Consider the following 27,944-nt stretch of genomic DNA (forward strand, 5'->3'; position numbering starts at 1 on the left):
CAGTTACTGACTCCTAAAAGCCAGTCTTTCCTTTCCTTGGTCACCCTATGGCCAATAAAGATGATTTGCTGTTGTGAAACTGATAATTTTCTCTTGCAAGTTTCAGATATTTTTGGCAAATAAATACCTTTGAAATTTTCAAAGTAATTAGAATGAAGTGAGAATAAACCCCCCTATTTGGGTCCCATTTATCTTTCTCACTTTAATTTAAAATGCAAATTCTAATCTGAAAAATGCGAGTTTTAGTGTTTTCAAAAAAAACTTTATGGGTTCCAATGGTATTATTTTTGCAAATGAATTGTGTATAAGTGTTTAGGGGGGCTTAGATTTATGGAAGTACAAATCCTGCCCCAGTAAACGTAAAGCAGGAGGGTACAATTCCACTTTAGTCATGAGCTAATCTTCAGCTAATTCCCTTAAAAGCAGAAGCAGACACTCAAAACCTGATGAGCCTGTGGGCATCCAATTTTAATTTCCCTCCTTTGCATTTTCCTTCTCCCATTTACATTTTCTTCCTTATATATCAACGTAGCAAATTAGGATATAGGTTGAGCTCACTTTTCAGCCAAGGGATCCCCTGGTTGGATTTTTCCTGAGAAATCTGCTCAAGGATACAGAGTATAATCTGATAATATTCTGGGATGGCATTAAAAGGGACAATTGCCAAGAGAATGTCAATTCTTTGGGCTTTCTCGCTATCTGAAAAGAAATGGAATAAGAGCAGACTCCAGCCTATAATCGTCTGACAAGTGGGACTGGGGTTGGGATAAAAGACACGGAACAAAGGTGTCAAAGGGGAGCTCAGCACGGTGCAGCCAGGGCCAAATGCAGCAGGATGCTCTGCAGCTCGTGTGTGGCTCTGCACGTGTTCAGCTCCTGGCAGGACTGCAGTTGTGCTGAAGAGAAATTCATGCCAAAGCACCTTCAGAAGTTAAAGCATGTAATATGCTGTTTTATTACTCAAACAGGATAAATGTACAATGTAAATAGAACGTGAGCCATTAACACTTGTAATGCTCTGTTCTGTACTGTCTGCTGGTACCGCTCGTGCGGCATGCAGGGACCTGAATTACATTTTCCCTGATGGTTACATGAATTAGTCATGACGTTTTCAGGATGAAAAGTTGGATAGCTATTATGTTAAAAATCTGGGGAATCTCTCATGTGCCCGTTGCTTGGCATTCAGGTGGATCAGATAAATGGGGTTTGTACGGCGGCAATGGCTTCTGGAAAACGGGCTGAGACATTGTCCATGGGCTATGAATGATGCAGGGCCTGGAAAGCAGGTTGGATTATAAAGCAGTGGATAAAGATGATGTTGCTGAAATATGGTTTATTAATATTGACACACAGCAAGAACAAATGCCTCTGTTAAACTGTGTGTTTGATAAGCTTTCCACAGGACAACCCTATTTGTTTTCCAGAGCCAAACCAGCCTTGGATAGTGTGTGCACACAATGGGTCTGGACAGAATCAAATGCGTGTCACAAATTATTTTCTTTGACAATGCTAATTGATTATTATAATTCGTTATCTAAATTGTTAAATTCAATACTTTACCATATCCTTTTGTTTCTTTGTTGCTCAGACATAATACAAATAGGAAGAGTTAATTACCACATGCAACAACAGAGGCAAATTTCATTGTCTGCTTCACTTTGATTGAAGCTGTATTGAATCACCACCGTGGATTTTCAGCAATGGTGGAGAAAAGAAGCAAGCAGGAATTCTTTTGCAGTGAAGTTGCTTTTGGTGGTAGTTAGCATTTGTATTTCAAACAGTATCCTTTTGGCAGCTGGGCTCTATTAGGCTTGTTTTGCCTATACTAAGTATTACCTAATTGTGCAAACTGAAATCATGTGTGCATCAGTCCTGTGGGGAATCAGTGGCAATCCTTGATGAGCACAGCACAACTTGACACAAGTAGAAGGATTGCATTTGTTTCTAAAATTACTCACTCCTCTAGATATGAGCACTTGGCTTGTTTCTTCAAGCTCTGTTGATGGCCAGAGCTGCATCTGGTGGGTGAAAGGAAGTAATGCTCTCCTCAAGGGAATTCTGGGGAGATTAGGTGTTGACTTAATTTATGCAAAGTCCTAAAACTCTGATCGACTCTCTCTAAGATTTGGTGTAACAGCTGTAAAATGTAGGCTCTTTCCTGCTGCTCTGAAGGGATCTGACAAAATGGTACATAGTGGTAAGGTTTTGGGGGGTTATTTTGCCAGTAGAGGGCTGTGTTAAACTGGATAAAATACCTCCCTCTTGGACTCGCATTGTCAGCAAGGAACAGCTTAAAGCATATGGTTGTTTTCAACGCCAAAATGAGTAAATAATTAGATCTTTTAGAAGCTATTGAATGATTAATTATTTAAAATCAGAATCGCATCACTTTTGCAGTGCGATGCGGTTCTGTGTCAGTCTAATGTGAATTCTGGCCTTTAAAATACATCACACCTACCTGTTTATTCTAAATTGTTCAAGGTTGATAGATAGAGCCCTAATAAGTCATTAAGCTGACGTGATATACAGCAGCAGCATGTGCTTTTGCCATAATGACACAAATGAGAAAAGAATTGTTTTTCGGAGGTACAATCACGTTTGTTTTTGATGTGGCCTATAAACTAGAACTCATTATTCAGGCTCTAGTGCTGCAGGAGTTGACCTTTGGCAAAATATTTTGTTATCCTCAATCTTTTATACAGGCCTTTTGTGAACTCTGCTCAGCTCTCATTTTGCTGATTGCATTTAAAGTCATTTATTGCAGTGTTTGCCCTTCTAGCAGATGTTAAAGGATTCCCTGCCTCCCCTTAAAGGCTACTCCTCCACAGCATCTAATTATAACCTACACAAAAGATTAACAGATGTTATAATTGTCTTTACTCATTGATTAAATACTTTCTGCATGATTTGCTCTCTTCCTCTCATTGCTGATTTGTGAGGTCTTTCTGGATGAGTCTCATGCATTTGTAATTTGTTAACAGTGCTGTCTTCAGTTTTTAACTTTGTGTTTGTGGCTCAGTTTGAGCGTTATTGCTATTCTGCTGGACAATGTGACAGAAATCTGTTAAAAACAGATGCATGAACACTTTGATTGCACACATTCCTGTTCTTCCTCTTCACCACTGCATCAAAAATATATGTAAAATGCAGACTCATTCTAATGGATTTAAACTGGAGACTGGAGGAGTAAATGCTGATAGTTGCGTAGCAGTGGTTTTGTCCCTACATTTCAGTTGCCACTTGCAGAAGAAATTAGTGGTTGAGAAAATCAGTTTAAGAAGAAAATTCCTAGGAGGAAATTTCTAGTAGGACTTTCCCAGTAGGGCCATTAGAAAATTGCAAGTTGTTTGGGGTTTTTTTGTTGTGTTTTTTTTCTTTATTTTTTTGTGGTTCATCTCTCTCACTCTTTCCCAAAATTAAGTTGACTCTGTTCTTGAGCTAATTAATCTCTTCTGTGCTTTGTTCCCATGTTGAGGTGAGGGCTCTGTTCTTGGATGGATCCTTAGTTCTTCCCCTGCAGCACAACAGTGCCAAGCTCAGCAACTGTTTTATGTTCTCAGTCTTGTAGCATCTTAAACAAGGCCAGACCAATCAATGTTCCTCTTCAGAGAGGTGAAACATCTTGCACATGTATTTAAACTGCTGGGGATTGATTGTTACCAAACTGTCCTTCCTCCCCTGTTGTTTGGATTCTGTACAAGATTTTCCTACTTTTTTTCATTGACACAGATGTGAATAAGTGATAAGTCCAAAAAAACTTCCATGATAGTCTTGGGAAATGTCTCTGTTCTATGAAGCTGCATCTGCCACAAGGCCTAAACCTGAAGGGCTCTGCCTTGCTTTGCTCTGAATTGGTATAACCAGAAAGAAAATTAATGGAAAAATATTTTCTCACATGTACTTGGACAAAATCTCTGAATGGGTTAAAGAGAAACAAGTTTAAGGCTTGAGGCTTGAATTATGGGCTTGGTTATTCAAAAGCCATAAAGTATTGTGCTATTTCCCCAGCCCCTAAATCCTTCTCAAACACCAAGCTGTTTCCTTGATTCTTAGCCAGAAAACCACCTCATTTTGAGGTTGGGCTCACCTTCCCCTGCTGAAAAACATTTTAGCATTTTTTACTACCAAAACCACTTGAGTTCTCTCTGGGTGTCTGGGAATATTGATTCAATTAATGTTGGTTCATGCATATGTGGGACACCCTGTGTGATTCTACTTCATTGGTGCTGTGTGGTTTTTTTTCTCTTTACAGTGAACACCAAATGTGGTGCTGGTTGAGAGATTTTGATAGAGAACCTACAGCACTTTAGGTTTTTATTTGGTTTTTAACATTGTTACCTTAAGTATAATTCATGAGTTTTGGTAGTGTGATTGATAATCTTTGCAGTGCACAAAGTCACTTGTCCAGGGACTCAAAACTGCTCTAGAAACAGAGGTACTTTGTTTGTGAGATTAGGAAAGAATGCTGTATCCTCCTTGTTTTTAAATGACATCTCAATGCTCCCTGAATACTTTGAATTTATGAGCTGGGGGGAGCAGATTATAAATTCATAATAAGAAAATTCCAGGGTGCCAACTGTGCTTGCAAAGTGTATTTTAATCATATAGACACCTGTCCACTACCAACTTGTAATATTTCTTAGAGGTCACTGAGCAGCCAGCTGATGGAAATTACTTTTATTCCATATCAACCTCATCTGAGTTTGAAACACTAATCCAGAGGTGAAATGCTAAAATCTTTATTATCAATATTCAGACCTTTCTAGTCCCCACAGTAAGCTGGAGGTAAAACACCCAGGGTCTCTTTGCAGTTACATATGAGAAACACTTAGAAAAATACTAAATGCTCAGCTAAATCATTGAGGATTTTTAACATGTGCTGTTGTGAAGGAAAGTCTTAAAGTCAAACCTGGTGTAACACTTTAATAAACAGCTCTCTCTTGTCACTGGCTGTTAGCTCTAACTTTGGAATCCCAAGATTTTCATCTATATTTTGAGGTTGCACCAGCAAATGAAAGAGAGGAACAAATGATTGACAAGGGTAGCCCTATCTTTGAGGTCTCAGGCTGGCCATTCTCCTTGTCTCTCTGCTTGAGAATCTGTAGACTTGTCTAGGATTTAATGATGTACTTTCCTAAAACTAGTAAATTCCTTCCTGTAAGCTGCAATTCTGTCCCGGTGTTATTGATTGGGAATGCATCCCAATGTCGTGGCAAACCAGTTCTGTCATTTGTTTTTACTAATTTATCCTTAGTCAAGTGGTTTGCTTTTCTTTTTGATTACCAGAAAATTCTCCTGTCACAAGAAAAAGCTTTAAAAAGACATTGCCAAGAATTTATCACCTAAATGATAACTTTGGGTGCTGTCCTGGGAACAGAATGGTTTGTAAGGTTTGCACAGACACATGCAGTGCACCACAAACCCCAGGCAGGATTTTCCTTGCTCCTGGCAGGGAGCAAATCTTACTGATGGGTCCTGTCTCCCCAGTGAAGCACCAAAATCTCACTTTTACCCACTGGCTGGTGTCTGTGTGAGAGCAAGTTATGTTTTGCCTGTTCTACCTATTCCTCTCTACCTGAATTTCAGGTTTGGATCCCATGTGTCACTGTGTATTCTGAGCTTGGATGCAGAGTTCAAGTGTTTATAACTTTGGGCAGCACAACTGAGGCCCCTCCTGAGGTCTCAGACTTAACCAGCACTGGTTGAGGGTGGATCCCTTTAGCTCCTACCATACTCAGCTCAGGTGTGAGGCAAAGCAGAGGTGGAGATTTAACTCACAGGATCTTTGTCCAAGAAGGGGGGAAGGATGTGAAACTTTGTGTTTAGGGCACATCCTTGGGCACGAAGTCCCATGAAGGCCTCACCTGGCTTCTTCTTTTCTATTGTTTTCCCTTTCCTGGAGTCGCATTCAGAGTCTTTCTTCACTCCAGTAGCTGCAGGTCACATTATTGTGAGCCAACAAAGAAAATCAAAGATGAAGAGCACTAAAGGATGCAGCAGCCTGCTTAATTCCCCCACTATTAAAGAAAAAAAGGGGTCTGCTCTAAATATTTTTTTAATGCTTCCTAATTTCCCCTGGTGGGAAGATGGGTTTAAATCTGTGAAGGGACTAGAAGATATCTGTCTCACCCACCTAGCTGCTTTTGGTGGCAGAATCTTTTCTTTGTTGGCTTTAATCCAGTTCTAGCTGAATTTCCCCCATCAAATTAATTTTGGCAGAACTGCAAAGATGTGAATGAGAACTGAGTGTCTTCCACTGCACAGTGCAGAGTTTGGAGAGAGGATTATTCCTCTTTGGGTTTATAGTGATGTGCACATCTGGTAGATAGAGAAGAGTAATGACACAAAGAAGCAGCACTAATAGAAAGTTTCATTATTAAAGTCTTTGACAAAGAGGATTTAGCCATTAAATGACACTTAGATATTACTACCTTCACAGGGTGGTAGAGAAAGTGAGACAGGAGAAGTCAGTGAATCAACATAAATCTTCAACTCAAAATATGGGCAAACATTTAGGGTTTACCTGAAATGAACCCAATAGATTTTTTTTTTCTTCCTTGCTTATGCTTAGAACAGTTTTTTCCCAATCCACCCTGAATTATTAAACCTTATGTAGGAAAAAACTATACTTTTAAAGTATATATTTAGTTTTGAAATACACTTTCAAATTCACAGTGGATCACTTAGAACATGCAAGTGTATTAACGCTTTTCCCTTCTATACTAATAATACTTTTTATTTCCCAGCTGAATTTTGAGCTAAATAGTTAATATTGAATAGCTTTGGTTCTTGCAAGTCTGAAGAGGTGCATAAACTATACACTTAAAGGCTTTATTAAAATCCACATAGCATTATTTCCAAGAAATACTCTAGGTAAAAATTATGCACTTTGAGTTGTTACATGAGTTCTATCAAAAAAAATGGGTGAAAAATTCTGTGCCAACCCAACTGTTGTTTCTACAAGCAAAGACATCTTTCAGATTTTAGTGAATAACTGACTTATGAATTGTCAGTAGTTTTGGTTTGGTTAGACTTGTTTTGGTTTTTTTTTCTTTTGTAGTTAAGCTCTTTTTACTTTGCATTCAAAATGGACAGATGCTTGAGAGAGACTAAGGAGTTCTAATAGTGTAGCTCCTTTCTTTCTAATATTTTCTGGCTAGTACTGTACCCATCACCTCAAAGTCTTGGATTATTATCTGTGGTGGCAGTCCAAATGTTCACTGACATTTCACTTGGTGGAACTGAGCACAGGTGAGCTAAAGACTGAGAGAATGATGTAAAACATAGAAGAACTTTTAAAGTAGAAAATTCATATTTTTTTTAATTTACATTTTTATTACATTTCTGGCAGATGGAGAAATTAGAAATCAGTGTGTGACAAGCAGTTTTCACACAGGAACGGGAATAAGTGCTGGCAGCAGCTGATGGAATGGAGAGGAAGGATGGAGAAATATTTTTTCAAAAGCAAAAGCCTTTAATTGTCTCTAATACGGATGAACTACAGCAAAGTATAGAGATGCTGAGAAGAAAGGCAGGGCAGGCTCTTTTCTTTCTTATCACGATTGTTGGGCATCTCCCTTCTGACAGCATTCTCCCTTGCAGTGTATTTTTTGTTTTTCTTCCTGCCCATTTTTTTATATGAGAAGTGTTCCTTTGATTCCCTGCATTGGATTTCACTTTAGGTAATTTCTTCAGATACTCAGCATCATTTCCCCCGCTTTATTTCTTTTCATCCTACTGTCAATAAACCTAATCAATTTCTCGCTAGTGTTAGGATATGTCCCTCAAACTTTTGTGGATGATCATTCCTTGACATTTTAGTCTCCTCTTTGTCATTGTTTAAAGCTGCTGGGACTGGTTAATCATTCCCCACCAAGTCAATACTTGAATCATCTTAACTACAGTTTTATGAATTCCATAAAGTTTGTCTCTATCCTTTTGGCCCAGGCTGAATTCAGCTATAGAGATGAGATTATTCTAGAATTGAAGGGATAAGAGATGGAAGGCTGTTTGGTATGCCAGCACTGTTCAGTGTTCTGTCACCATTAAGAAAATATGGATGAAGCTAGAACATCATTCATTTTTAATGTTTCCATGATAGTTTTCTTGGCCATAAGCTGAAGGTGGAGTTGAATCAGTGTGTATCAATTCCTTTTAATTTTATGGTCTTGATATCCTACAGTCCTACACGCTCTGCTGTGTAAGAATAAAGTGAACTTCTATTGGCTGGGATATCTCCCTGGAGTTTTTCTTTATGTATTCTCATCAATGTACAGGGAATGCATCCCACAAAAAAACTGAAGGTAGTAGAGCAGGGTGAGTTGGGTTGTGCCCTGTCACCTTTCTGCTGTGACCATGAAGTACAGACACTGCTGAAGCGCGCATGAGAGTTGAGCTGATTCTTCTAGGTCATCCTTAGATGATGTGAGGTCAGCTGAAATGGAGCAACTTCTGTTAATGCTGAAAAGGTGGAGAAGCAGCTGGAGGATCTCAGTGCCCATCCTTATAGGAGCTAGATTAGTTCTGGCACCTCCAAATTCTCCTGTGTGTCTTGTCCATAGGAGTGAACAGAGATGACAGCAGAGTCCAAGGACCTGTAACTGTCCTAACTGCACAGATTTACACATCACTGAAGGCATGTGCAGAAAAAGAAGTAATTTTTTTTCCTTGATAGAAATATACATGGTGTTCTGTGTGGTCAGCACCTGGAGCTACTCAGGGGACTGAGGCTCTGTGTCCTTGCTTTGCTCCCTGCTGGTCTATCCCTTCAGACCAGGGGCTCAGTTCTGGTTTGGATGGAAGAGATCAGTGCTGTCTTTCCCCTCTTGTTCTTCCCCAGGGTGGAATTTAGTTATGGTGCGGGGGAGGAGCTATTTTCACATCAGGCAAATGGTGGAGTGGAGCCCTTTCTCAGCCTCCCCCTTCCCAGGTCATGGAGGGAGGAGAGGTATTTCGCTGTACCTCATCTTCCCTTTCTTTTTTTTTTTCCACAGGACAGAATGGGATTATGAGCTTGATGTGGCTTCTTTTCTGGGCTGTTATTGAACTAATACCTTCAACATGAGGTTATTGCCTGTAGAGTAAGGACAGCTCCTGGCCCACTGGGAGTGTCTGTACAGCAAGGTGAAATGTGAGACACCGTGTTACAACCCACAAAGCCCCAGATTCATTAGGAACAAATTCTGCAGCCTAGACGCTGACATTTCCCTCTGATGCAAATGACTTTGGTTATCTAAGGATGCACAGAGCTGGATGCTGAACGTGTTACTAGTAACTAAGGAAACATTTTTACAGTACTTACTTTCTATTGGGAATTTTCCTTTGAGCTATGTGAACATCTTGAAGTGTTACCCAGTGGTCTGACGAGTAAAATCAGATGTCTGAACACTATGTTAAGATGGTTTAATAATTCCTCATATCCACTGAGCTGGAATATCACAGTAAATAAATGACCTCTCATTCCTTTAATCTCTGCTGGCAAGGAGGACTAAATGGAGTTGCATTTATTTGGGATCCTATGACCATTGCAGACATCATCATCTCTTTTAGCAGTGCAGGTGGGAAGGGTGGGGTGCACACAATGAACTGATGATTTTTAGTGGTCCCTCTGGACTATGATTACAACAGATGGACAGGCAAAAGAGATGCTGAGTGAAATGCATCTGCCTCAGAGAGGGAGGGATCTTTAGGCACATTTCAAAAGCTTTTAGTTTCAAAAACCGAATTGGCAATCCACCATTGCTTGCAACAGAGACCCTGACACAGACCTTACATGTAGGTCTGAAATCCTTGGACTTTCTTGAGTACTGCCTTGATTTACACTGATGAAAGAAAAATTAGAAGAAAACACAAGTCAAGCTGAGCAAAACATAGATAACTTGACTTTGTGTTTTAAATTCTTTCCTCCAGTTAGTTGTCTATCAAACTGCTTCAGATGCTGGATTTAATTGCATTTATTTTTCTGAATATTGGAACATATTAGATGAACTGGATGTCAGTGCCTTTGAAGATTTGTAATTTAATGTTTGAGATTTTTGTTGGGTCTCTGCTGCCAGCCAGCCACTTTACCATGAGAAATGGCTAGCGCTATTAATGATGTACTAGATTAGAGGTTGCATCCAGTTGATGCCAGAGGAGTATTTATTGGGATATAAACAGAGTGTTTGCTTTTGAACCTCAAAATTGCCACATAACCCTGTAGGTCTGTGAACAGTAACAGCGAAATTTCCTCAGGTCCTGGAGTTCAGCTTCTGCAGGTGGCTGGAACTGACTATTTCTGACTAAGCTCAGCTGTGGCTCCCAAGGGAGACAAATGTGTGTTGAAACCCCCAGAGGCAGCTGCTGCCGTGTTCAGAACATGCCTTTTGCAGGTTAACACAGCCTTGCATTGCTGAAAGAGGCTCAGTGACTAAGGGGGTCCATGTTTACCACATAATAACCTATTTCGCATAATTTATAATAGTGTTTAGTAATAAGTAATATATAATAGTAGGTGGTTAGAAACTGAGCCAAGAAATGGAAGCTTTGGATCTAATGTTTCATTCAGCCTGAATAGCTTCAGTCATGCTCAAATATCTTTCTTGGTTACAGGTCTTGCAGTGTTCTGAAGGATTTGATTTCAGTGCAGAAGCTAAGAATACAGAAACACCATTGTTATAATCTGTTTTTTATTGATGATAACACTATAATATATCCTTTTTCTTCCCATGCTGTCCTGACTACAGATTCATGCATTCTGTCTGCTTATCTTTCATCATTTTTTGTCTTGATAATTTTATTGCACGATATGAATGCTTCATATGTCCCATAAAAGCAAACAGGGGAGGGTAATCCTTTGACCTTTCAACATTCTTTGGTGTAATTTACTGGCGATTTCTCTCCTCCCTGAGGCATGGCCCTGAAATCCTATGATAAAAATGGACAGCCAATCCAAATAGAAAACACTGAAAAGGTTAAAGCTTTGATTATGTTAGTCTATAAATGTTCAGTCTTTTTTTTTTTCTTTCTGCCAGAAAGAAAATGAGAGCTGAAAATGGCAATGGATGAATCATGCTTATTACAGAATACGGAAATGATATTGGTTCGACCTGTTCCTGTTAATGCTGAAAGAATATAATCTTGTGCCCTCTCATTTTATGTCACTGCAACCCACCTTATCCTTTTAAATGAATGCATGCATCCATTTAATTAACCTGGTGAGATACTGAGATATAAATCTTTTAAATGCTTCTCATGCAATTCATCTTGACAGCTGTCGTAGTAATAATGTCTTTAATGCCATATTCTTTATTTTCTGATGTATTGAAATTCCTGGTATTATTTTGAGCACCCTGATAGGTTTGCTGGATTTAAGCCCTTAATCTTTACTTGTTTAAATCCTAGCAGCAGCGCTATAGAAAGCTTTACTGATTGTTTAGTTTGCTGAATAAATGGAAGATTACCTTGCATGAAGAAAGCATAAATATGTTTTGAAAACTGTGGCTGAAACAGGGTGGAATTCATAGCTGGAATACTTTCTTCCAAGAGTTGTGTTTCTAGAACATTCTACTAAGAGTATCTTCTGTGCTGGCAAGTGCTCACCAGTGAGAAATTTCATGAGACCATCCTATGTGCTCTGATTCCCTTCTAAGGGATGGGGAAAGGGCAGGAGAGATCCCACAGCATTTGGTTCTCGAATGAGTCAACCCTTGTAGACTGCCATGCGTCAATGTCATTGTATTTCATTAAAATCACAAAAAAATTGAAGAATCTTGGAATAGTTAGGGTTGGAGGGGACTTGTGGAGATCATCTAGTCCAACGCCCTGCCAAGGAAGGGTGAAAGATGAGAGGGCTCCTTGTCTAGCTCTGTCTCTTCCCACGTTTGTTTGCGAGGCTACTTTATCATGGCCTGGTAAATGATGGGCAGAGAGTGGCAGGACAAGGGGGAATGATTTTAAACTAAAAGAAGAGATTTGGGTTATGTGTTAGAAACTCTTTACTCAGAGGGTGGTGAGGCACAGGTTGTCCAGATAAGCTGTGGATGCCCCATCCCTGACAGTGTTGGAGGCCAGGCTGAACAGGGCTTGAAGCAACTTGGTCTGATTTGGTGGCATCTGTACATGTGGTGCGGAGGTCGGAACAAGAAGATCTTTGAGGTCCATTTCATTCTATGATACTATGACTGCTGGAAAATTTTCAGTCAGAACTCTAGGACCACTGGATTAGGGAGTGTTTTGGGTCATAAAATAACTTGCAGGGCACAGTTGACAGGGCACTGCCTGTACAGTTCCAATAAACATTGTTAAATCTCTAGAGATTGTAAGAAATTTGTAGTGTATGAAAATTAATTATTCCACAGGAAAACAACAACAAAAACAGAGAACTAGAAAAGAATATTATTCTGCCCAGATCTTTCAGAACCACTTGAGATACTTTTTTAACACAACTTTCCAAAGCCAGTCAATGTCTAGGTATATAGGCAGAATGGTACAGCAGTGCTGTTTCTTGTCTTGTAATTCCCGTAATATTCTACTCTTCTAAGCATTTCAGCTTCCTGCATTGGAATTTTTCTAATTTAATTAACTAATTAATGCTGGCACATGGCACATTCTCCTTCCCTGTCTGCAAAAATGCATCTTGCTAATCTAAATAGCAACCTAATCCAGTGGGTGTGAGTGCATTACATGTACATTAGTGCTAATGAACTGCTGACCAGCCTCAGCAAATACCTGGGAGTATTTGGCATTAGGCAGGGCCTGCCCAATGTACTGCTGTGAAATACACTGGGGCGCAAAACAAAAAGCACTTTTAGCTAAGTGTCAGGTTGCAGAAGTGCTGATATTGTTGCAGTTTTCTGTTTCCCAAGTGCTGAATTTTGAAACACCAACTCGGGAGAATTTGGGGATTATTTTTCTGCTTTGACACTTAAAGTCATGACCAAGCTAAATACCACAGTGGGGAGAGAGGAGGGTGTGGAAATGAAACCATGTTCATGGTTGCCTTTTAATGACTAGGCAGAATGGTTTGAATACTCTGCCATTAGGGGAAGAAAAAAGCCAACCCCCCCCAACCAAACCCAAAAAATTAAGGGAAATAATCAAATTCATTAGTATAAACCTAGTAAATTCTTACTGGCCTATGCCTTGCAAGAAAAATGTAGTGATTTTTATAGAGCTGGACATTGATCTGTTAAACTCTTTAATTCTGGAATCTTTTTTTCTTCCATTTCTGGGAGGCCCTGATAAACTGTACTTAATATGCTTTCCCTGCAAAGACCACAACAAAAGCCAGTGTGTGCACGTCAGTGTTAACACCTGAGCTGGCGAAAGAAACCCAGCTGCAAAATGACAGACTCAATTCAATTAGGTTCCTAAGAAAGTGACTCACTCCACAGATTAGTAATGAGATATAAAATCTTTCACCTTTAGGTCACCTGTTCATTCTAACTAACATTTACATTGATGACAATCTTTGCTTTCTCATTGCTGCTTCCTGACCTATGCTATTGATATTACTTCCCCCCTCCTCTCTTTGCTGAGGGATAATACCAGTTCTGGTTGTTTTCTTTCAGTCTTAGAGTCTGGCTGTCAAGCAAGCAGGTCTAACAGCATAGAAAAAGCACTTAAAGGTGATCACTGTATATCTCTGGCCTCATTCAGTTACCCAACAGTTAGATTTACGCAAATCACAAATCCTCTCCTCTTGTTAACACCTGGGAAAGACAAGCTGGCTGCTGAGAAGGGAATACCTTGCTGCCCTACGGCTGTTTTGCCTTCTGGCACCATTAAGTTGTGCAAAGCCAAGAGCAGGGAGGCTGCATTGTACCTACCCTGAGTTTAAACAAAGGGATGCTGGTTTGCAGAGCTGTCATTTTTGTCATGTGTCATAACTGTTAAATTTATACATGTTTGTAAGAGAAAAATAAATACAGTCCATTTCCAGTTACCTAACAGATATACTGTGCACTAGTTCCCAGCTGGCATATGTTGGCATAACTGTTGAAATGTGACTGCAGTTTCAAACTGCCTGAAAAGATCTTGGATGCTTATGCAAGGAATGTGATGTTGTACATTTTCATCAGCTAAAGCAATATACATCAATCATCCTTTGTTACTACTAGAAATGAAGAGGGTATTATAATCCAAGAAATTTCTCGCATAGATTTTAGAGAGTGCTTTTCTATGTTAATCACACCATTTCTCCAGGGCATACTTTTCGAGCCATCTCCTGAAATAATGAACATTCTTGTACCGAGTACTAAAAATACTGCACTTTAGGATATATAACCAAGCTGATGCCTCTGGCTTGCTGACTTCCTGAGCAGAGAGGGTAATACCCTATTGAAGCAAGACCACACTTGGGTCTTCCTCTGAGAGTTTCTGTGTCCATACAAAACCTTCTGCCCTGAGCTCGTTGCAAATCTGAAAATACACTGGGCAAATATCTGGGACCTGAATTCTCTTAGGCTGATCCCCATACACTTCTTGGGGATACAGCCTTCATGGCTGAGTGCTCTAAACAGGGTGCCTGCCTCCATATGCTCAACATAGATGAACTCTGTAGTCCCTTAGGAAAGAGTCCTACAGCAGAAACTTTTCCTGCAGCACAAAGAACTAGAAGAGAACCCCCCCAAAGATTTGGAAATATACACATGTGAGTGCAGAATGGGTGAAGACACCGTAAATCAGGTGTGACTTTGCAATAGCTCACAGTTCCACTGAGTTAAATGGGATGATCGGGGTCTGAGTGCTGATCGCTGGGGTCTTTGCTGTAAACATATTGACAAGCAAATGGGTCAGGGAAGGCAGGGAAATTTCTACAATCTCTTCTCTTGGTAACACAAGAATAGTGTTTCTGATGATTGGGCAAACCAGTTCTCAGTACTTTCACGTTCCAAGACTGTTCCATCTGGACAGCTGTTCTCCTCTACTGAACTTCCCACTGGACCTGTTAGCTTCATTTTGAGTTTTTGTTTGTCTGTTGTTTGGTCTCAGAGGAAGGGAGATGTACTTGGGAGGGTCATTTTTTCTTTGTGACAAGCAGTATGATGCACAAAAATGACTGTTCCAAGATGGAAACTTTTTCTGCTTTTCTGAAGTGCTTCACTCTGATGATCATTTTTCTTTAAAGGCCTCCTGAGATGGGTACTTTAAGGCATCAACATATGTTGGTACAGGTGATGTATTGTATTATCTTGTCTGATAATTACCTGTGATTCAAAAATTGGTGTGTTTAGCCTTAGGTGGTTAACTCTTCAGAGAGATGTGTAACAGCCTGCTAAAGGTAACGTGCAGAGGTGGGAGCTCTCATGGTGTGTGTGGGGCAAGCAGTGGAGCCAGCAGGTCTGGAGTAGGTCCTTGTGCTGTGCTAGGTATGGCTACAGTTAAACCCACTTCCAGGGCCCAGGGCAATGTACAAACTATGGGAATAATTAATAATAATCCTTCCTGCTTTTACTTCTAAATGAGAATTTGGGGTGGGTCCACCAAATACCTGCCGACAGAAACTTCAGGCACTTAACTCACATTAAGTACTTGACCTTCTATGGGGATTACTGGCTCCAGCTGTAGCTCTCACTAGCTCATTCTTGAGTGGTTCTGTGCTCAACAAAGGCTCCCTTGGTGGAAGGAATGTTCTCCAGGCATGATGCATGCTCAGGAGAATGATATAATAATTACATAAGGTTGTTTACTAATTTCTGGCATAATCACACAAACAGTGTAATACATTGCTGCTGTGTTTGTTTAAATCTATTGTGGTGTTTCTTTTACTCGCTAATCAGGAAACAATAGGAACTATGTGGTATCAGACCACTGAGATTCCTTATTAGCTGAATTAAATAGCATGTGTAGCTTTAGGGTTGGAACTGTAAAAAAAGCAAGGGCTTACAGGTAAACCTGAAGAAAACCCCTCAAGGCAGCAATGAGCACAGTGCAATAAGAGATTTTTCATACCATTGTAGGTATGTGTTCTCCTTGCATGTATTCCTTAGATGAATATATAGAGGGGCTGACTTTTACCTGTTTGGGAGAAAATGGCCTGAATTCTGGTCTTGCAGGAGTATAAACCCCAAGTACAAAAGAAGCAGAGGAACCACCAGGTGCTGTTCAGTAGGAGGCTGGGTTCAGCCCTGAGTGGTTTGATAGTTGGAGTGCTCACAGGTTCCCCATGGGAAGTGCTTTAAAAGAGCAGTCCCAACGTGATGCCCACACCATACCTGATGATCTCAGTGTGTCTGTGCCTCTGAGAGCCCCATGGATGCCAGCTGGCTTCAGCAGCTGGGCCTGGGGTATCCAGCTCTCCTTGCTGTGCTTGGCCCACGTTCAGGCTCCTGGGTGCCTTCATGGCAGAGCATTTGGGGTCAGCTTGAGGAAAGCGCTGCGGAGGTTTCATCCGCTTGATATCCCCACTGCGACAGATGGGATCGTTCATAGGTGCGTGAGAAGTCAAGGCATGTAAATGTGTCTGCAGGGCACGTGCAAGGCTGCTTTTGGGAATGCCAGCTGTGCTACCCTACAGCAGAGGTATTTGTGCATCACCTGGCTGTGTGTGTGATCCAAGGTGATGTCCACAACAAGTAAAAAGGATTAGAAACACGCAGATCTTCTTCTAAGTCTTGTTTTTCAGTCAATGGGACTGTGATACAGTAAATACAATCACTGAGATGCAAGAGAAAATTGCTGTGCATTCTTCTCTGTATCTGCCTGCCTTAATTTAGGCTGGATTCTGACTTCTGTTACCGTTCTACTGCTTTCTGTAAATTCTGAATAAATTCATTAACTCTGCCCATATTCCTATGTCACAAACAATAAATATCTTAAATTGGAGGCTGAAACTTTCAGACACACATAGCAACAAGAACATTTAGGAAGAGAACTGGTAGCTGTTTCTTGTAAGCTGTGGCTTGGCTTTAGTAGAAACTACTGGCCAAGAATTACCAAACTGTATGAAATTGGAAATATTAATTCCCTCTGTGGTAGCTTTGTGGGCTGATTTCCCTGGCTGTTCTGTACAGGCAGTGGGACTGTCTGATTATTACAGCAGAATCTTTGACCTTAAAAACTTAGGGGAAGTGCTGAGGGCATTTGTCTCTTGTTAAGGATAATAGGAGTTGAAAGCTTTTAGGACTCTTCAGGATTAGGTCCAAAACTTGTACATCTCAGTAGCAGCGCAGATGTGCCAACAAGCAGGGCTTGCTGGGGAGTGCAATTAATCTGAAACAAACTGTTTCCCTCCCCCTGTCCAGCCTCAGGTGTAATTTATTGGCTCTGCAATTTCATTTCCCAGCCTGGTTCAACAGACTATGGAAACATGGGTGTATTGCTAAAGACAGTTGTAGCAGATTTTTTTTTTTTTTCTTCCTTTGAGAAGTGACCCAAATATATTGGTAATATTTCTCTTTGGAGAGTTTAGATTTTTTGGCACAGAAAATTTATTCCTGGAACACAGCCTACTAGAAACACAAAGTTATTAGCTGTTGGGTTATTACAAAGTTAATGATGAAAGACGGTAACAGTTAAGTAGGATACTGAAATAAATATTTAAATCTTTTATTCTTTTTTCTAGCTATGCTGAAAGCAGCCTGACATTTCTAGTCAATCAAAAGGAAAACAAATAACCTCAGCTATGGAGAAAAAAAGACAGCTACAGAAAAGGGAATTTGGGAAAAGGCTTTCTCTGGACAGCAGTCTTGTGGTAAGAATGAATATTTACTGCATTTACTGAATATATCTTGTCATTAAAAAATAGCTTTTAAGAGACAATACTCACAGTTATGTATATTTTAGAAGTTTTTCTCTCCATCACAATATCACAGCATTTTGTGGTTATTCAGATTCTCCAGCAAAAAAGTCCTGGAGGAATTTTACAACATCCTAGGTAAAACTTTTCATCATATAGAAACGTGTCCTTGAATTCACTGAATTTCATAAGGGAGGAATCCAGACAATTAGAACATATTTGTTATTAAAATACTACTCAGCTTCTGTGGGATCATCCTGTGTTGCTTCATACTTAATAGCTCAGGTCCTCTGTCAGAAATGTTGATCAGGATATCAGCAAAAATGTGTTCACCATAGTGAATCTATAAACTACTCTAATATCTACTGAAAGAGAAGCATAAATGCCACATACTGTAAAACAATTGCTTTTGCTGCACCTAGGGTTTACATTCGTTGGAGATTGTATTCTAGATTTATTTTTAGTTAATATTTTCAAAGGATGACTGAGACAAACAAGGGATTTTTTAGCGCTGTATTATAGATACCTGACCAGAAGATGCTCATGGATTGTGGAAGAGTTGTGTAGGGATAGGAGTGTCAAGTATTTAGCATAACAGTCTGCAAATACTGAAACAGGCAAAGCTGAGAGATCCAAGGAAAGCTGTGCCATCTCTTTGACGCTCATAGAGGTGTAGTGACTGTGAGACCCCAAAGCCCTTTTGCCTGCAATGCCACACCTGTGCTAACCCCATTACTCAAATTTTACACAACCATGTAGTTTACTTCATCTTATGCTAGAATTGTGATCTAGGCTTTTTTTTTTCCCCAAAGTATGAAGCCCACTGGCATGCTAGTAACAGTGAATGTGGACTCAGCCAGTTTCAGTCTATCCACTGATGCTCTTCAATCACCTGCTGTGCTCTTTATTGGGGTCAGCAGAGCAGTCCCACCTTCCCAGGTTTCCACCCTTTCAAGGACTCTGCTCTTCTCCCTTAGGCCTTAGCCACAAGACACATCTCAGGTTATGTCAACTTGCCAGTGAAAAAATGCTCAGAGAATATTTTAAAAGGGGTCTGTCCTTTTCTTGGCAACATTTCTTATGCTGATGAATTACATCCCTCTGTTTTGAAAAAATATAATTAATTGGAAAGAAATAAATGTAGTGACAAACAATGAATTCTCTCCCAGACTCTTAGCTGCTCAGGATCCTAAGGAAGAGCTGTTTAAGCTGCTCCTGTTCAGGCTGTGCAGCTCAGGGCTCTGATAGTGAGACGTGACTGTTTTCAGGTTGTTCAGCCTGTAACAAAACCTGCTCTCTCAGCTTGCACGCACACAGCAGGTCAAGTTGTGCTCCCAACACTTTAAAACTCTGTCTAGCTTGTGGGCAGAGAAGGAAGGTTGGGTATGAACTCACAACTTTATGTAATACACCTGGAGACAGACAAAATCTGAAAGGTTTTGTAGGCTCAGAAGTAGGTTTAGTCCCAAGGCCTAAACCTCTGTTATTAGTTCTAGGCATACACAGCCCCAAAACAGACTCCAGCATAAATCCTGCATCTAAAAAGTACTGCTGTGATCCAAACAATTGACCACAGACTGTCAATATTTATCAGGAGAAAAGAATACTGGTAGAAACTGGGTACTGAAAGCTGAGGGAAATGCTAGCAGTTGTGAATTTTGCATAAAGAGATTGCTTAGTATTGGCAAATTAGTTCTATTTTCCCCTAAATGTTGTCACTGATGTAATGGACTAGATTTAGTCTTTACTAAAGGTATTAAGATAGAAACTTTGATTTCTCTGAGGTGACTGTGAAGTGTTGTGTGGATGGAAGCAAAGAGCCAGATATTTCTGGCTTCCAGTCCCACCTAGCAGAAATTTGGGTTTGATTTATAGCCGAGGCAGGGCACTATGTGTGATTCTTACCCTTCGCTATGAGTAAGGGGAGAGTACAGAGAGAGAGATTTGCCAGTGACATAGGAAATACTGTGTATGACACCATCCAAAGTGCTTTGTGCTATAATCAGTGCTATGTGCATATTGGAACACCCATAAGGGCTAATTTGGAGGAGAAACAGAAACTGTGGCTGTATGGGATGGTGAAACACTCTCCCCGCTCTTCAGCAAGGTGTGAGTAAGGTGGGAGATTGCACACAGCTGAAATCAGTCTTCAAGCACTGGCTTGAGGTCAGTGAACTTGTACCAACATGTGGCAGCTGAAGTTCTGTGGCTGATTAACCCATATTGCTGTGAAAGTGTTGAGGGAAAGAAATATTGCAATACTTCAAAACTTTGTACGTATAAATCCATCATGCTGTCATCACCCACTTGTAAAGCAATATCTTCTGCTACAGGTGGCCTTTGCAGGTATGGTGCACTGTCAAGTTTCAGTGCACACATCCATTTGCTGTACTGGGGTGCTGCAGGTCTGGATCTCTGAAGCTTTCCATTGAGTACAATATGTGTAGCTAGATCAGAGAGTGCCACCCATGCCTTTAATTAGTAACTTTTGAGTACCTTTTTGTCTACTCCCAGCTATTATTTCATAACAAATTAGCCGAGACATTCTGAGATTCAAGTGTTTTCAGCAGCCTGGTAGTAAGTCACATGGATGCCTTGTGACTCCATTAAATTGAACCAGGAAAGGCAAAGCCCTTTGTATTTTCCTTGTTGCCCCAAATTCCTGTTCTAGCATACCTCCTCTTAATTGTTGCTTTCATATATGTCTATCATCTTTACCCTTGTATCATCAAATTCTGCTTGAGCATCGTGCTTTAGTCCAGTGCCCTGCTTGTCTAAGTTCTTGGCTCTCGTTCCTCTCCCTTCCCAAAGGTTTTGTGTTTAACCTCTCAGGCATTCAGGATTGGACACTCTGCTTGGGAAATCTGGCCTTGATTCTCTCAAATCCAGCTTCTCCTTGTTTGGTGGAGAGTTTGAGCACTATCATATCTCAGAAAGAATTTGGGTGTTTAAAGAAAATATGTTTGTACTTTTGCACTCTGGACCCTGAGATACAAATAGGCGTTTCTGATAACATTCCTTATCCTGCCTGGCTCTGCTGCTTTTCCCATCTGCATCAGATTATAATCTTCTGGAATGTTTTTTCCATGATTTGATGTACAAGTATTTCATAGTGATGTTTAAAAAAACCCAAAAAAGTTCTCTTCCTTCCTCATCTCTTAGACTCTGAATATAGAAGCTATGAAGGTATTTGAGTGAGAAAGGGAAAGGGGTGTTTCTGAAAAAAAAGATATGACTTTTCTCTCCTTAGAATATGGATCTGGGCCTTCAAAATATGATCATAAATTTCATGAGTGTTTTGTATTCAGGCAAACAGCGAGTTTCAGGCTTCAGATGAGAAAGGTCCATGTTAGGGAGAAATTCCACAGCTATTAAAATGCTCTTCCTTACGTCACAGGCACAATAACTACTTTTGGATCACTCAGATAAAGAAGAGTTCAAGTTTATTTCCTGTACTACTCTACCCTTCTCAGGTCAAATCTTGGGGAAATAAGCTTTACAAGGAGGGCAAATTATTATTTTTTTTAATTAAAAAATATAGGTGCACAAATATGTTTATAAATTGTTGTTCGTAGGGCATAGTTTTTTAGTGAGTGATGATTAATACTTTACTGAAGGGTATTAGTTTGGAGCTACGGAATTTAACAAGCTCCAGAATCCTACTGCTGTTAAGAAAATCCAGAGGAACTCCTATTACTGCTGCCCAGGTCAAAGGGACATCTTGCTGTTAGCTTCAATTGAATTAGATCTCTATCAGCTTTTAGTCATTATATCACAGGTGGTATTCCAGAAAACTCCAGTACAGCCAATGGCTGGTACTTCTCTGTGGGTTTCCAATACTGGCAACATTCTGAAGATTTGTTGTACACCCACTCATCTACATTTCCAGGCAAAGTAGGTAAGCCTGCAGTAACATTGGTGTTTTAGAGCTCTGTATTTGGGTGAAAGAGCTAGAAAATATTAACTTCATAACAATTCTCACAGGTGGGAGTCCTATGACATCAGTTATAGAAAATAATATTTTTGTAATTTATGCCTTGTATTTAAAAACCAAAAGAGGATATACCTTTTACAGTTCCAATATAGTTTTATACTGCCTTGTTGTCTCATCTGTTGAACAAGTGAAGCTACTACATTTTGAGTTTATAAAGTTTTCTTCTGCAAATTGATTCCAATTAAAATACCACTACTCTGAAAATCAAATGGGTTTGAGGCAGAAGAACTAAATATTAAATCTTTTTGTTTTAAATAAGAGATTGGCATTTGTCATGCTTTTATTACATTAGTAAGGGTATTTTATTCTATATATGGTTATAAGATGATACGATAGACAACAATTGAAGATCAAGGTAGAACTTTGTCTTCTGATTTGATGTGCAAGAGGTCAAGACCAAAGTAATTGCTGTTATTGCCACAGTACTTTTGTTTAGCATGAAAACAAACTCCAAATTTCATCATATTGAAGGAGTGAATTTATTTGGAATATGTTGCATAGCTGTGACATGACACCCACATCAAATTTTCTGTTAAAAGAGACAGATCTTTCTGAAGAATGTTTTGTGTGTCTTAAATCCTTTAAGTTTGGTTAAATAGAACAGCTTTACAAAGTGTAAGAGTGTGAATATTTCATGGGTATGATTCTTTTCATGAATAAATTTTTTCCTGTTGAAACTTGCATTCAAGCACAACTAGTTGAAAAATAACTAGTGAGAGAAACACACTAAAAAACAGGAAGGAAAGGGATTTTTGTGTCCTTTATTCATTTCAGGTTGGAATATACAAAGAAAACTAATATGGAAATTCAATGTAAAATAAAAAAAGGTACTTTGATAGAATTTAGGCATATATTTTTTAATATGGGTAAAAATTAAGACACATGAGAAGATTTCTTTGTTAATATTTGCAATTGATTATTTGGTATGTGAGGGAGGTATTAAAAAGCCTCATGAAAGGATTGATTGTATTTCACATTTTCCCTGCAAAAGTTCTTAAACAAAAAGAAAAATGGAAAAACTCCCAAACCATAAATAGACCCAAAGCCAAGCTTTTAAGTAATTTGTGTGGGATGAAGGGAGTGTTAGAACATATCACTGCCACCAGGGCTGCGTTGGCTACTCTATTCATTGGGGTGTTCTTTGAAAATAATAAAAGCCCTATCCTTTGCCTGATCCAAACTGTCCAGTTGCCTCCCAGGCCCTTTTGATCAGGAAAAAGTCAATGTTTCAAGCTGTGCTCATTATTTATGTGGATAATTCCCAGCCTGACTACACACGTGGTTTGCCCTTACAGCTGTGGTGGCATTTAGCTGGGGAGATTTGAGAACAGAATATCTTTTTGAAGCAGCCTGCATTTATCAAAGCAGAAGGTTTTGTTTTATTTAAAATGAGGTTTTTGCTTCTGAAAGCAAGTTGTGGTAAAGTGCTTCGCTGGTGGCTGGTGAACTGTGCCCTGCTGCTTTCATTCTGGTCACACAGCTCCTGTGGGGCTCTGTAGGATGGGGCTTTAATGGCACCACTTTGTTGTAATAAGGGTAGAGTGTAATGTAATGAATTGCTCTGGGGCGTGGGAGGAATACCTTCATCTGCCTGCAGCTGGATTGGTGGCATGGGCAAAAACAGAGTTCAGTTGGAGACTGCTGAGAAGTGTGCATGGGTTATCTGGGGCTGGGAGCCAGGATTCCAGGGGTTAAGTCTGACATCTGTCACCTCTAATCAATTCATAACTTGGTTTAATAAATTTCTAATTCAGTTTTCTTGTTAACAAAATTCTGATTCAGTTTTCTTGTCAATAAATTGGGTGTTACAGTAATTTCCTACCTCATAAGTATTCTGGGAGTGGTCAGTTATTAGTGTGAGTCTGTGGCTTGCTTTCATATCTTCAGATGAAAGGTGTCAGAGAACATGACATTGTAGCAGAGCTGAGAAGAGTGCTGCAGCAGCAATGCAGGAGGGGGGACCCTTCATGTCTGGGAATTAAATTCTGGGAATAGCCCTGACTATTTTTTTTCCTAGTTGACTGTGACATTCACAGTGTGTCTGACATCTGTGTGCAACAAAACATAATCCAGCATTTTGAAGTGAAAGGCGGCATTAAAAATATTGCCCTGTCAGATATTAGCTTATGTTCTAACTCTTGTAGCCTGAATATTTTTTTTCCCACCTAAAAGCTGCTGCCAAATTCCTTTGGAGTCTGCAAGTACTTTCAGTCCTCTCATCGCTTGGATTTTGATTTGTGTGCTAATTTATAATTCAGAATTTTGTTTAACTGGGTTACACCATCACAGAAAAGCCCATGCCAAGGTTTTAATCTGGCCCTGCAAAAGTACAGTTCAGCATTGGAAAATGCTCCCAGAATGTGAGCCTCAAACGAACAGGTTTTTGGTGTTTTTCAGAGGCAAGACAAAGCATGGCTAAAATCCAGTACACCCAGGGAGAGAGTATGTCAAAGAGAACAGTTTACTAAAGGTGGCAAGTGTGGAATTTCAAGTAGAAGACAGAATACAGGGAAGAGCAGCAGTGAAGCACAGGTTGTGTTGCTAACTGCACAGGTGAAAGTTTGCACATTCATGAGGAAAACCGTAAGATATGGAATTGTTATAAGGGTTCAGTAAACAGAATTCTAAGACAAATTTGTTCATAGCATCATAGAAAGGTTTGGGTTGGAAGGGATCATAAAAATCATCTTGTTTTAAACCCTCTGCATCTTCCTCATGGCAAGGTTAGTATCACAAAGTTCTGCAAATCTGTCAGTTAGGACATTCCACAGACTGGGCAGGTGAAGTGCTATCAACTGTTTGCATAACAGGCAGTCCTGGAATCTGACTGGAACTTGGTAGAAAAAGAAAATCCCAGTGGGGTCTGAGTGTGTAAAAGCATCTAAACAAGAAGGACAGATTCTCATGTGCATACCCAGGGCCTTTAACACCTGGACTATGAGGAAACTGAGCTATCTATAAATGTAGTCCCAAGAGCACAGACTACTTTGCATTTGCATTTTTAATAAAGTGAAAATTGAGACAACAGCTCTGGTGTGTTAGGCAGAAGAAGAGAGACATCCAAATGGGTCAGTTTACAGCAGAAACTGCTGTGAGGTGAAAAGAGAAACCACTGATATTAGACAGCAGCATTTAGGCTTGATATTAGCATACCAGTAATACTAATAACAGGGGGAAGAAAATGTGATCTGCATGGAGTTAAGGACATCACTCACCAACACAGTAGTACATCTAAGGTACTAGGAGTAGAATCTACATCAGCTTGGGGAAAGAGCAAAACTACACTGAGAGAGATGATGGCACTTCTGTGTAGCAGTGGTGGAGATTTGGAGTGCTTTTGCAGAGGAGGGATTTGAAAATGAAGAAGAGTGTAAAGCACTGGACATCCTGACAGCAGCAGGTTACTGTAAGTCTCATTTATAAACTCCGGAGCAGCCTGGCAAACCTTACAACATAATCAAGAAACACAGGGGCTGTGAGTTCAAAAGCACTTGGTGCATGCAGGGAATTACGTTAGAAATAAATGCCGGGTCTAACGTGAAGAGGTGATTCTGTTAGGTACCAGTGCCACAGAAAGAACTGAAATCTGTTCCTGGGGTGATACAGTGACCAATTGCTTTGACTAAAGCTTGCACCAAGAGAAACCAGTGATCCTTTTCAGGAGCTGGGGAGGTGGATAAACAGTGAGCAGTGGAGAGATGCTTGAAGAGAGAATAGAAATAAAAAGCTCACAGACCTGAAAACAAATAGTTCATGGAACGTGTTGTTCCTGAGCAACACTCTGAATAATATTCCTACTGGAATATGCCTCAATGGTTTATTGATCAAAAGCATTGACTCTAACAGGCAGGAGTGCTCTCTGAGAGAGGAACTGTTTACCATTTGTTGCTGCACATCAAAAGTTACATCAATAGGTGTGTGGGGTGACATGGTGACAGCTGAAACAGTACCCACATCCCCAGAGATCATGCTCTGACAAACTGCTGGCTTTTGCTTTCTCATGTCTCTGGCGCGTAAACTTAAAGTGACAAACGCAAGGATTGAAGGTTTAAATAGAAGCTTTAAAAGAAATTTATGCAGCTGATGTAGCCTTGTTCATTGTCACAGAACCAGATGCAAAAAGTGAAGGAAAAGTAAATACAGAGAACAGAAAAGATGGTTTTACTTAGGCCTGCAAAATAGCTGACAGATGGACTGGGAAAAAACAGAGGGTAATCATATTCTGTTGCCTTCTAAAGAAGCTGGAAAATTGGCCTATGTTGCTACAGAATCTCAGTAATTTCACTGTCAGACTTTTGACATTAAAATATTAAGTTTTTAACAGCTTCTAATAAGTTTTAATGACACTGATTTAGCTGCAGAGGAGGAGCTAAAAATGAAAATGAAGGAAAAAGCAAGAGATAAATGCAGGAATTTTGAGAGTTACTCAGGAAGAAAAGTTCAGCCTGGTACAATAGCAAATTTGGGTGTTACAAAAAGAAAGGATGTTAAGTATTCAAGCTGATAAACTCCAGAAACTGAACTTTGTGAGTTTTATGGTAATGTAGTTGCAGATGTCAGGGCTTGGAAGAAAAAAGTTGTTTTATCTTGATGGAGGGGAGGCTCTGCTGAGTCTTGGCTTTCTTCTTTGAGACATATTAAGGAGAAATCTTGCTGTGGAATTGTTTGATAGTAGATTGTTATTTTGGATGGAACGCCATGCCTTGATTTGGAGGAGTGTGTTGATTTGCAGAGTGCACGCCAGGCTCTGCTCCCCAGGGTTTTTGGGAGGAGCTGGCAGGTGCCTCCCTCTGGTCCAGAGCCAGCTCAGCAGCCTGAAGAACAGGGCTGCAGGCAGGGAACGGGAGCTCCAGGGCTGCGATGGGCTCCTGGCCGCCATCTCAGGCTGCTCGCTCCCTTTGCCCTGCCCCGCCAGTTACGGAGTGGAGCTGTGACAGATGTCAGTGCAGCCCCAGAAGAGGGGAGGTCATGGAGAGCTTTGGATTTAAGGGGAGTGTGCACACATGCTGGGTGTGTGCCACACGATTGCGTGCCTCGTGTGTCGCGAAGGCCGCGTATCATCGGCCTAGCCGGGGATAAGCAGCTACCAAGGGAAATGGATATTCTGGAGACCCTTATCTGGCTCTGCTAAGCTACCAAATGCAGCAGTGTAATTGGACACTTTGCCTGCCCAGATGTTAAGAGCAGAAGGCTGCCTGTAACAAGAGATCTGAAGAGATTGGGGTTAACTAAATAGGGATTTTATTGACAAACCTTTTAAAATGCTTCATGCCTTCGGCAATTAAACATAACACATATCCTGAGAGGCACAAGTCTCCTCTGTGTCTCCCAGTTGCCTGATTCAAGTGGAATACAATCCTAGGGAGATGAGATAGGAAAAATTATGCCCTGTGCTGTTTTCTAGTGTTGACATAATTCCCTACCCTGCAAGACCAAGATTGAGTAGTGAATCTACCTCTTGCTAGGTCAGTCATGGCATCCGCTCAAATGTCCTATTTTGAATATTGTTGCATCCATAGAAGAATCTAAATTTCTTTTCACGGTCTTGTGTGCATACAAAGGGAATAAAATAAATATTTGCAAGAAGGTATGTAGGGATTTTGAGGTTGTTTTCCTTTACAAATAGGTATGGTCAACTTTCACTCATGTTCTTGAATTTTGCTAATTTTGTCCACTTACAGTGAATGTGAGATAAGCTCAAATCAAAATTACTGCTCTGAACTGTTTGTAAACCAGTATTTCCAGCCTGTGTTAAAAGTTTTGAGATTTTTATATTCTACATAAATATGGGTATATACTTTCATTTTGTTCTATTATATATACACTTTTGCTCATTTAATTCTATAGTTATGATAGATGATGCGCACTAAAACCGATGATGTACAATGTTTTGCTTCGCAAGTTTACAATTTTGATTTTTAGATAAAGCGTGCCTTACTGAAAATTCCAGTTAAAGCAGTATGTGTTTTGCCTTTTTGGAATAAGTGTTTGCTCATTAAAAACCAAGCTGCCAAAAACTGGTTAAATTTTCCATATGGAAAATGTTCTGCTTCATGCTGTCAAGAGAGCCACGCAACACTCTCCAGTGTAAATGTGCCTTTTGCTCGGGACCCCTGGAGGCAGGGATATTTGAGGGTAGGTACCCCGATTCCAGACGTCTTTCTGTTCCAGGGTGTCTGTAGGTGCTTGTCGAGCTCTAATTGCTGGGAATGGCTCTGCTGGCAGCTCGTT

General features: G+C 40.1%; 1 protein-coding gene across 1 annotated transcript in view; it reads left to right on the top strand.

The window, feature by feature from the left end:
* The window catches only part of NCKAP5 (NCK associated protein 5), a 347,214-nt gene that overhangs the window by 2,887 nt on the left and 316,383 nt on the right, over positions 1-27,944 (top strand). Inside the window, exon 2 of the mRNA XM_058421378.1 lies at positions 17,546-17,674. Coding sequence (XP_058277361.1) covers positions 17,606-17,674 — 69 coding nt within the window. The 5' untranslated portion in view covers positions 17,546-17,605. The remainder of the gene's footprint in view (positions 1-17,545; positions 17,675-27,944) is intronic.

This window comes from Hirundo rustica, chromosome 7, assembly GCF_015227805.2.
Source record: "Hirundo rustica isolate bHirRus1 chromosome 7, bHirRus1.pri.v3, whole genome shotgun sequence".
Lineage (NCBI taxonomy): Eukaryota > Metazoa > Chordata > Aves > Passeriformes > Hirundinidae > Hirundo > Hirundo rustica.